At 29.1% G+C, this 11548-nt stretch overlaps 2 protein-coding genes across 6 annotated transcripts in view; one reads left to right on the forward strand and one right to left on the reverse strand.

Moving 5' to 3' along the window:
- LOC102674421 (heterogeneous nuclear ribonucleoprotein M) overlaps window positions 1-2917 on the forward strand; it is a 4311-nt gene extending 1394 nt beyond the window's left edge. For 2 of the 3 annotated variants that reach the window (XM_006608787.2, XM_031514299.1), the window contains exons 4-10: window positions 1-117; window positions 209-455; window positions 588-764; window positions 845-1284; window positions 1374-1509; window positions 1624-1696; window positions 1756-2917. In XM_006608787.2, coding sequence (XP_006608850.1) covers window positions 1-117; window positions 209-455; window positions 588-764; window positions 845-1284; window positions 1374-1509; window positions 1624-1679 — 1173 coding nt within the window. In that variant the 3' untranslated portion in view covers window positions 1680-1696; window positions 1756-2917. The remainder of the gene's footprint in view (window positions 118-208; window positions 456-587; window positions 765-844; window positions 1285-1373; window positions 1510-1623; window positions 1697-1755) is intronic. The other variant, XM_006608791.2, reaches the window with a different exon arrangement.
- A 1351-nt stretch (window positions 2918-4268) lies between these two features.
- LOC102674108 (protein fem-1 homolog CG6966) overlaps window positions 4269-11548 on the reverse strand; it is a 30195-nt gene continuing 22915 nt past the window's right edge. Inside the window, exons 1-8 of one of the 3 annotated variants that reach the window (XM_006608785.2) lie at window positions 9020-9240; window positions 8455-8614; window positions 7965-8165; window positions 7352-7603; window positions 6868-7024; window positions 6324-6750; window positions 6017-6223; window positions 5484-5931 (exon numbers count right to left, since the gene is read on the reverse strand). In XM_006608785.2, the coding sequence (XP_006608848.1) occupies window positions 5521-5931; window positions 6017-6223; window positions 6324-6750; window positions 6868-7024; window positions 7352-7603; window positions 7965-8163 (1653 nt within the window). In that variant the 5' untranslated portion in view covers window positions 8164-8165; window positions 8455-8614; window positions 9020-9240 and the 3' untranslated portion in view covers window positions 5484-5520. Of the gene's footprint in view, window positions 5932-6016; window positions 6224-6323; window positions 6751-6867; window positions 7025-7351; window positions 7604-7964; window positions 8166-8454; window positions 8615-9019; window positions 9241-11548 lie in introns of those variants that run through there. The other 2 variants (XM_006608783.1, XM_006608784.2) reach the window with 2 other exon arrangements.

Here is an 11548-nt window from a genome sequence, read left to right on the forward strand (position 1 = left end):
GGCGGCGGCGGCGGTGGTGGTGATAGTAAATTTGGAAATACCTATGGTCTAAGTACTCAATTTTTAGAATCTTTAGGTATTAATGGACCTTTAGTTACTAGAGTATTTGTAGCAAATGTAAGTATTTTTTTATACAAGCTATATTTTTTAAACTTTAATAACTCTAAATAATGATAAAAAATTTAAGTATTCTACCTTATATATTTAGCTTGATTACAAAGTGGATGAAAAGAAATTATTGGAAGTATTTAAATTAGCTGGTAAAGTACTACATGTTGAATTAGGAAAAGATAAAGATGGTAAATCACGAGGATTTGGTGTGGTAGAATATGATCATCCAGTAGAATCTGTGCAAGCTATATCAATGCTGCACAATCAACAACTTTATGACAGACGTATGACTGTAAGACTTGATAGAGCAAATGAACCAGATATGCCACCAAAATTACCAGAAGGTACAAGTCTTAATGATCTAAAAGATTCTATTTTCTTATATAGGCATACAAATTAATATATATAATAATATTATATTTAAAATATATATATATTATATATTATTATATTTTAAATATATATATTTAAAATAGGTTTAAAAGGAATTGGAATGGGACTTGGAGCTGGTGGTAATAGACTAATGGATGTAGCTAGAAACATTCCTAATGTACAAGCAAATAATCCACCCGTTGTGAATCCTATTTCTGCTCCTGTATTAGCTGCTGGTGCTTTTGGGGCTGGTTTAAATAATGTTGTACCAGCACAGTTAGGTAAGTTTTATTATAAATATAATATATATAACAAAATAAATTATGAAGCTAACGAAAATATATTTATATATTTATTATAGCATCTGCGTTGACAAATACAAATGCAGCAGCTCTTCAAGCAAGTCTTGCTGGAGGTTTGAGTGCTAACCTGACCACGAGTTCTTTGCTAAATTCGTCATTAACAAATGAATTGGCTTCTAATCTAAATAACTTCGGCGGAGGAGTTGGAGGTTTGTCTAATTTACAAGCCTCTTTAGCTGGTGGACAAAGCAACAATTCATTTGCGCCGCGAGGCTTATCTAAAATGGACAATGATGTAGGCTTCGGTGGAAACAATGCTTTTGGTGGTTCTAACTTCGGTGGGGGCAGAGATTTTGATGGTGGATTCAACAGAGGAGACAACGATCGTGTTCCTGGTGGAGGTGGTGGTTTCGCTGGAAATCAGGGACAAGGTGGAGGTGGCAACAGACAAAATACAAATGGTTCACGGCCAATGTCGGATACTATTCTTATAGGAAATGTATGCACTTTTTGAATGAAAAATTTTAATGAAAATTTATATATGAAAATTAATTTTTATGGTTTTTTAATACATAATAATTGTAATAGCTTCCTCCAAATACAACATGGCAAATGTTGCGCGATAAATTCCAAGATGTTGGAGAGGTCAAATTTGCTGAAATGCGGGGTACTGATATGGGCATGGTACGATTCGCATCTGAATGGGATGCTGAACGCGCTGTGTGTATCCTTTTTAAAATTTTAATCATAAAATTAAAAACATATAATATAGATCGTTTTTATATTAAATTTTAATTTAATATTTGCAAAGATTTTTCTTAACGATTTTTATATATAGCTATGATGAATCGGTCACGTATCGATGGCAGAACGATCGATGTTCGCCTTTACTAAAAAACTGGAAACTCAAGGTAACATTAATAGAGAACTTCTGCAGAATTTGACGCTTAACCATAACTTATTGATGCAGCGAGAGGAGACTGGGTGTTCGTATGTCGTCTGCAGGATTGTTCCACTCCTGATGACAATACTTGAAATTCATCCTAGTAGTGTGGCAGAACTTAGGACAGTGGGTGAGAAGTATCTGTCGTTGGAAGATCAACAGTTGTGTTTTATGGCTACTTCAACGTTGAAACACTTATTGGCTGCCGATGATCACCCTTCCTTGCTACGACTATTTCATTCGAAATTCTTTTACCAGATTATCGTTCCTTTTTACAGTGGAAGTCTACTAATTGTTCACTCTTAAATTAATTTTTTCGAGTGATCGATACATAGTTTAGTTGTTAGATTTAGGTTCATAATGTTCTACGTAATCTATAGGTTTTTCAGTATATAGGTTTATGCTATTTACAGTAATTATCAAATGTAACTTGTAAGTTTATTTCTTAGTTTTCACGATGAGAGATCAATCGATTTTCCCACATTCCGATTGAACATGACGCTTTGGTCGTTCGCGGAGTGGTTTATCGAGCAGGGACAGATTAATCTTTCAAGCATAAATATTAACGCGATATAGCTGTTACGGATTTTACAAGTTAAAGTTTATCTATGTATGATAGATACTTTCATGCACAATCCTACACAGATCGTGGACGTGTGTCGATTTGTCTGTGGTATCGTCGCACTTTATTCTTGTATCCAATACATAGCAAGATACATCATGGCTCAACAGGGGACTATATTGTTTTCATTGTAGTTCTGCGATTTGATCTTTTATTCACGTCGCGTCATATCGTTCTAGTAACTTGGAGATTCAATTGTAGTTGAGCATACAAAATTTTAGTTGTCATTAGGAAGATCCCTTTTAGTTCGAGACTTCAGTGAACAAATATTGGATGATTTGTCTTATATATTGCAGAATTTGTCTTACTTATTGTGCAACAATAATATGTTTACCAAAAAATACAAAATATCTTTGTCTAAGAAACAATTTTTAATATCTTTCGGATTTTAAGAAATCGAGTAACAGCTCTTTTCAACTAATTTTATAAATATATTCTTTGGTAAACATATTTCCTCTCGCCATGTAGATCTCGAGGAACATTCTGCGCATTGTATAACACTCTTGTATAACCACGACATCATGACAGTGATTGAATAAAATCCAAATCCGTTTTGACTACAAAAAATATGCTCGTCGTTGTGTTTTATTTCTGTGTTGTTGTGATTCTTTATACTTTAAGCAGGTTTAAACTGGATATGCATTGGCATAGAGGATATCGTTTCTGCTACTTTTATGTGTGCAATACATTTACCTGAATAACTTTTTTCAAATGTATTGCACTTAAGCAAAAATTTCTGCTTAAAAATTTTATAATTGTACCTCTACATAGTAGTACTCCATGCTTACTTTTGAAATCTGTAAGCTTCACAATTTGTGAGATAAATATTTGTTTACATCGCAGGTGAGATATTTTTCAGGTGATTGTGGTTTTCTATTCCTCTATAATGAATATATTTCAAAAAGGAATAATTTGCTTGAAATTGATCAAATATTTGTTCTTTCATCAATGTCCAATGGAATGCATCATTAAAGTAATATTCGAATTATTAAGTTATATATAGTATTCTTCTTATAAGTATTAACAATTTTACTATTGATTGAAGTAGTGGATTTTACAGGTTTTGAAAAAGTTAAAACTTTGGTAATGTAGCATTTCATCTGTAACATTGTGGTTGATTCTTATTTTATTGTAGTATCGAGACCGCATCTTCCATATTATTTATTAAAAAGTAGTTTAAATGATTGCAAAAATCTATATTTTAAGTGAATTTATATAAAGTAAGAAACAATTACTTTCATAACTTGATACTATAATTCGTATGGTAAGTGGTGGTAAATATATTATGCTCTAGTCTTTGCCGTAATTGCCAATTAAATATTTTATGTGTGTTCAAATCACTATGCGTATGGAATTTTTTAATAACCATCGTCGATCTCCGCTGTGTGGTTGCCAAATTTGTTTCTTAACATTTGAAGGATGTGGTCTTTTTTTTCTTATAATGTCATTGAAGTCAGATAGGGTTTTACTTTATAACGCATGAGATCGTGTGCAATGGTTTGTTGTATTATTTCCATCGTAAGTGATTGATCAGTTGTGTTTTATTATTCTATGAGATATTTTGGAAGAAGGATATTACATGTTTCGACAAATATGGGAAAATAGGGATATAGTATCTCCTCTTTGATATCGTTTAAACGTTCATTGTCGAAATTGTTTGAATATGTGCCTGAAAATAAAATTTTATTATGGAGGATCAAACTAAATATATTTTGAGTATATTAATCATTTTTAAATTGCGGCTAACACCTTACAGGAAAGTTGGGTAAGTTACAGGATTTGTACAACAGATTTTTATGAATGTGTTGTTCTTCCAGGAAAGCTATCATCCAAGTGAAAGGTAATTGAGCGGTAAGTTTTGTAGGATGAAAATCCATTGGAATATTATTAAATAAAAATAAATGAGCAAATCTCAATATATTATTAATCACACCTGTATTTCCACAGTCTTCATATTATAAAACAGTTAATTGGGTGACTTTGAATGTAAGATACTTTTTTTGTAGAGAATTGCAGTGTCTGTGTAAGAATAAAAAGTGCGTGAATGTAATTACTAAAACAGAAAGGTGTTTCAAAAGTACAAAAATTACATCAAGATCTTAATAAAATTACAAATTCTAGATGCATTATTGTGAGGAAATTGTTACAGTCGTGCTACTTAGTGTCAAGTGTATTTGTTTATTTTCAAAAAAAGCACCTTACTAGAACACACCTCGCATATTTAATTCTTATATATAATCTATATAATATTTATTATGTATATGTATATTTATCACATTTTAAATAAAGGTAACCTTAAAGATTATAAATTAATATAATATGAATGTAATTTTAAATGTTTCTATTAGCAAATTGTTTTAAGTAATAAATTTCAAATACATTTTAATAATGTCTAGTAAAATAAAAACACTTACATTTGTATGTAAAATAAAAATTTTATAACTGAAAAATTTTAACTTATAACTTCGCTTTTCCTTATCTTTCTAATATAAAAGTATATAATTTATTTTTAAGTTAATCTATGCTATATCAAAAAGTGTATTACAGAATCTTATTTCTGTTTTTATTTTTTTATATAACAATGAGAATAAAAATAATTTCTATGATTATACAATTTTTCAATTTAATATATTCAAGTTATAATTAAATGTTATCAACGCAACATTGTGTATATTATGGCTTGTAATGGGGTTTATGTATAAGGGAAAAGCTGTCAGCCAAGTAATAAAATCATATTAATTGATATTTTTAAATCATAATAAACCATCAGTTAATATCAAATATTTTGTTTAATTAATATATATCCACATTAATGATTAATAATTCAAAAATATTTTTGAATTAATTTAAATTTCAATACTATTTAAATTATAATTTTTTCTTAGCATTAAAAGCCATCAAAATAATTTCATATTGAAATATTTAAAACCCAGATTTAACAAAATGATACTGACAGCATACGTTATATGTATCGATTTATCGTGTTATTATATATATAACAATTTTCTTTTGAAGATAGATTTGATACTTTCTCGTATTCGAAAATGTTCTAACACTAATTTTGCACTTTCGAAAGATATAAAACTTTTATCGTCGATTTTTCTTATCATTTAGATAACAAATAAATATCTCTCGTGGCATCCTAAATGACAGCCTGTTATATAATAACACTAGTGCATTAGAACGAAATCTTGAAGATTTTTTGGAACAAATGAAATGTCATATGTTTTTCTAACTACTCTGGCTGCTAAACAGGCAAGCGTAGTATATTTAACGAGATATACTGCGTCATAAGGGCGTTTACGCCATGTCAACTTTTCAAATGTATCACCAGATTTATTAACGGCATCGATATGAGCACCAGCATCAAGAAGAATAGTAAAAAGATCAAGTGACGGATAATGATAGGCAGCAAGATGTAATACTGTATTGTCGGTCATGTCTGTTGCTGTAACATCAGCTCCAACTCTTATAAGAGCTTTTATTAAATTTGGTGAAGGGAACCTATAAGTTGGAGATTTTGGACCAGCCCCAAGTACAATATGCCTTTCACGAAATACTAAATGTAATACATTTCCACCCTACAGAAAAATATAAAAAAAATTAATTTATTTGGAAATTTATTACATATGTAATATATTTTTAAATATAAAATCATTAACTTACATTTCTATCTTTGGCATTTATTCGAACTAATTCATAGAGCGCTTGATGTAATGCAGTATATTCTGCACTATCTTTTTCAGGCATTTCATGAGTCAATAAACTTGCTAGATGTAAAGTAGTTAAAAGAACTTTATCTAAATACACAATATCACGTCCACGAGTTGGTCCTTTATCCATCATTTGTTTTCCCAATTTCACTTCCAATACCTAAAACAATATTAAAAATAATATATTGTAATATAAGATATACAATATTATATTTGCAAAAATAATAAAGTTTTACATATAATTTATTTTTAAAACGTACAGCTTTCTTAAATACTCTAAGAAGTTCTTCTCTTTGAACGGGCGGCACTCTTCGCCCTGTATTTATTTGTCTACCTATCATAAAGCTAAAAAGTTCGGTAAAACTAAAGAGTGAACTTTGAGTCATTGGATCGAGTGGTTCCAGCATACTCTGCTGCATGTCCAAAGCATAATTCCAAAGTTCTATACAACGATTGAACATTCCACCATCTGCATATACTGCTCCTCTGTAGCGAATATAATAACTAGTATCAGGATGAGCTGGTCCTAATATTCGTTCTCTAATTACAAGTGCTTGCATTCGCATTTCATCTGGGTCGTTTAATAATCCATTTAGAGCATCAGGATCAGTAATTTCTCGTGCGAAGTCGTAAGCAGCTACAACGGGTGATGGTGGTGGTTTCGGTATTACTGGATCACCTCGATATCTAAAATACAATATTGATAAATATTTAATAAATATTTAATATTTAAATTATAATCTATAGATATCATAAAATAAAAATTATATATATAGAGAACAAATATATAAAACTTTTACAAACCTCTCGTCCATTGCTTGTTTCCAACATTCAAGTGCCCCCATCATATCTCTCTTTTTATCTACATATGTGGCACCTAATAATTCCAATGCATCTATACGTTCCTTTCTACTTACTAAGTTTGGTATACTAATAAAATATTCGACAATGTGCTTATGGCCTGTAAAATCGAAAAGATTTTATAATAATTAAATGCCATGATACACTATCGACTAGTTATCAATGACTACTTCGATGATTATTAGCTTCAAGAAAACATATAATCTCTTACGCATGTGAAATCATAATCACGTACATAAGAGTTCATATGTTCTCTTAAACTTAGTTGCTGACGATCTAATCTTTGACGACTAGTCGACAGTGCGTAACAGCATTATTTTTAGAGTGTTTCTTCCTTTATGTAATGAAATACTCATGTCAGTTAAGCATTAATTGTAATCGTCTTAAGGGAACCTTCGGGGTTGCGCGTGGAACATTCTGCTTTAACCTGTTACTGCTGCCGTAAGGAGTGGTGACATCCCGTAGGAGTCCACGCCCATTCGGGCACCATGCTCGATGAGTACCTTGACGACTTCTAGGGATCCACTTTCAGCGCAATCATGAAGTGCCGTATTACCCTTCTTAGATTTTCGGTTCACGTTTGCTTTTAAAGCAAGTAGGAACTTGACAATTTTAATATGACCTTTGTAACAGGCAATCATTAAACTTGTATGACCGTGACGATTTGACATCTCAATGTCTATAATCAAATAGCATTATAATTTATATATTAATTACCTTTTTATAAATAAAAATAACGTATTATATTATAAAATATTATAATATTATATGTATTATATATGCAAGAAAATTGTTGCATAAAATCTGTTTTAATTTAAAATAATAATTGTATATAATATAATTAATATTATAATAATTTGAAAACTTAAATTATTTGATTCAATTTTCAATTATTTAAATAAATATACAAATGACATTATAATTAATCAATAGGTATGAAAAATTATCGTGAATGGTTATTTATTAAATACTTGTATAAAATATTATTAATATTAAAATAATTATATTCCAATTTTTTTTTCTATTTCGATAATTCGTACCTGCACCGTGAGTCACAAGAAATCTAACAATATCGAAATGACCATCGAAACAAGCTGCTCGTAGGGGTGTGGAATGTGTTTGAGTGATTGAATTCACTCGTGCACCATGCTTCACTAGTAATTTAACTAAAGCCAAGTGACCAGCAGCTGCAGCACACCACAAAGGTGATGCACATTCGATCATTTCGCCATCAAACATCACTGTTGAAAAAATTAAAAAACAGAAAAAATAATTTGAATGTATAATTTATCTTAAATATTAAAAAATATTTTACACGAGTTAGACTTTCTATTCATTAGATTATTCCATTACTCCAAATTGCTTGAAATATTATACTTCAATTAAGTTGAAATATTATAATTCACGTATGAGATTTATTGGCTTTCTATGTAATTTGCGAATATTCTCGATTTTATTGATGTGATTGCTTAGCAGTTGCATTCAAAAATTAATGATATACGTAGAAAATGTGATAATGAATAATTTTACCTAAACCAGGTTGATTAACATTTGCTCCACATTTTTCAATAAGATATTCAGCCACGTCATAATGTCCATTACGACAAGCTATAACTAATGGAGTCGTTCCATGACTTTTTGTACTGACTAATTTTACTACCTCATCCTTTTCTCGATGTTCCAATAATTCCTGCAACAGATACATTACAATATATACATTGTATATGTTAAAATATTTCACATGAAATATTATAAAATTAATACAATTATTTTGTTTTTTTCTTAAAAAAAAAAAAAACAAAAAATTCATATATATTTATAAAAATTAAGAATAATTAAATATATTTTTGAATTAATTTAAATGGCACAATTTGACATGACAAACACCATCTCCATAAATATTTATATATCGAAATATTTCATTTTACAAAAATATTATAGCAATAAATATTTTAGAAAAATGATGAAATTATCATTGAATTACATTGAATAACAAAATAAAAAATTCTTTTCCTTTGTTTTTTATCATTAAACATCGTTTTAAAATTTACATTTCAAATTTACATTTCTACATTTTAAATTTTCATGAACTTACGTTTGATAGTAAAGACCCCGTGTTGAACCGGTTAAAATAAAGTTCGTTTTTGAATAAACGAGTTGTATTTTTTTAAAATTAATCGCTAACAATGTTCGTGTCACTTCAATAATTTGCTAACGAAATATGAATTTTAAGCTGACGATTGAACTTGAACGAATTATCGCGTTTGCCAACAGCAAATCCTTTCTTCACGAATAATAAATATGCAAAATGCGTCAGCTTCTCTCTTTACGTGGTTACACAGCACACGTCAAGATCTGTTTCTTAAACTTTCCAAACTTTATGTTTCTCTATCTTTTGTTCTTACTCTACTTCGATCTTTTTTGCATTTATTTTCACACTCTTTTCGACAAATCTCGATTTGAATCAATTCCCTTTTTACGATCTATTCTTTAATTTAAATTTTTAAGAATCACTGTTAGACAATCAAAATTTTATAGTATTAATTAAATATTCATAATAAAAGTATATATCATTTAAATATTTTGTGCTATCTTCAAGTATAAAACTAAATATGATATTATTTATTGAAAATTTTTATTTGTAATAATTCAATGCGAAAGACAAAAAAGAAATTAAACACCTGTTGACGAGTAGTCAAGATATTATATTCAATGCAAACTTTCATACAATATATACTCAGATGTCAAGTATCGTCTGCTTAGACCACGTGGTGATTGTGCAGTTTTAATGACACAAAGTTTACAAAGAGATATCACGAAGAAATACGATTCTTGCGTCACATGTACGTGTAAATTTACGAAAGGAGTAAAAACTGAGCACTATGAAAAACCAAATCTTGGAATTGACCGATCTTTGTATTTTTCGATGTTCACACGTAACAATGTACTCTTCAACTGAACTCTTCAACCGAAGACCAAAACCCCCTTAACTAGCGACGACCACCACCGTGAACGTGTAGATCCCGTTAAACGAATAATCGATGACATTGGGCTCACGACCAGGAACGGTGAATGGACAAAATGATGTTATATACTGAAAAGAGGAGGAGAAGGGAGTAGAGGGCAAGACTGACTTTTCTCTCTTATTTATTCACTTGGCTCTTTATCACTTCGTCCTCCTTTTTGTGCCGATTTCCTTTTCGTGAATTTTTTCCTTGTTCCATACCTTCTTTCTTTCTTTCCGTTTTTTTTTGGCCCATCATCTTCTTTTTGAAACTTCGCGCGTATACGCATGCGCACAGGATAAATGTAAACGGAACATTCCGTTACACGATTGATCAATATTCTTTTTCGTAGGCTTGCCCGTCGTTTTTTGGGTCTGCTCCGGGAAGAAAAGTAGGTAATGAGAACAAAAGGCATCGAAACAGTTTCTTTCGTGAAGATTTAACTACGTACGCTTAACGGTGAACCATATGAGAAAGGCTATTAAATGTCAAAGAAAACGAACATTTAATGGATGGAAGAAAACGAACATTTAATATTGTAAATAATTACGAAATTATGGTCTCAAAGAAAATTACAGATTCGATTATGATAGAAGATAGATATATTTGTATTATAAATTACGTCATAAATTAATCATTCATGTATTTTAATTTGTAATAAATTGGTATATAGAAATAAATATAATATAAAACATACATCACAATAAAATTAATTTTATGATAATTATTTTTTTTTTTAAGATTATGCGAAAAATTTATTAAACTTTCACTTCGTTTGTTTGCTAAAGAATTTTATTATTTTAATTAATATAATTATGTATAAAATTATTTTGAACATAGAAGAAGAGAAAAATTTTATAAAGTCAAGTTTTATTTGACTTTGTCGAATCTTAATATGGAACTTACGTTAGGTTTATTTTAAATTTCTATATGCTCATTATATATTCATTATGTATTCAGTTTGATTTTATTTTATTATTCTTTGAGAGATGTTTTAAGTACACTACAGACGTGGCACGTTTTCTGCATTGAAAATAGAGGACATTCCTATTACCTACTATATTTCCATTCTTTACCTCGTAAAATATTACATTCTGTACACTTACAAAGTACTTAGATTTTATAACTTTTGCTTTATATTTTATGATTGTTCTCTTTATGAAGAAAAACGGATAATATATTTGTTGAGAAACGAAAGGTAAAGAATATCTTGAATATCTAATAAAGTTGAAGAAAGATTATATTGAATGAATTATACGTTGTAGAATACATGATTAGATGGTAATTGTGCTAACTATAGTTAGCACTGTACTGAAATATAAATATTGACTTAGAATTAAGAAGAAACTAATCTTAAAAAAATATATTTACCTACAAATTCTAATTTCAAATTGTGAAATAAAAAAATCATTTTATAAAAATATTTTTAATCATATAATTTTTCTATTTAAAAATCATTTTGAATGTTTATTATAAAAATAATTTTTTATAATAAAAATCTAATTTTATATATTCTATAATTTTAATTGAAAAAGATTTTTCACATATAAAGATAAAATTTTCACGAAAAAAGTACAATAATTACATAATTTCGATTAAAAAAAAAAAAAAAAAAAAAA

This window comes from Apis dorsata, unplaced genomic scaffold, assembly GCF_000469605.1.
Source record: "Apis dorsata unplaced genomic scaffold, Apis dorsata 1.3 scaffold_44, whole genome shotgun sequence".
NCBI lineage: Eukaryota > Metazoa > Arthropoda > Insecta > Hymenoptera > Apidae > Apis > Apis dorsata.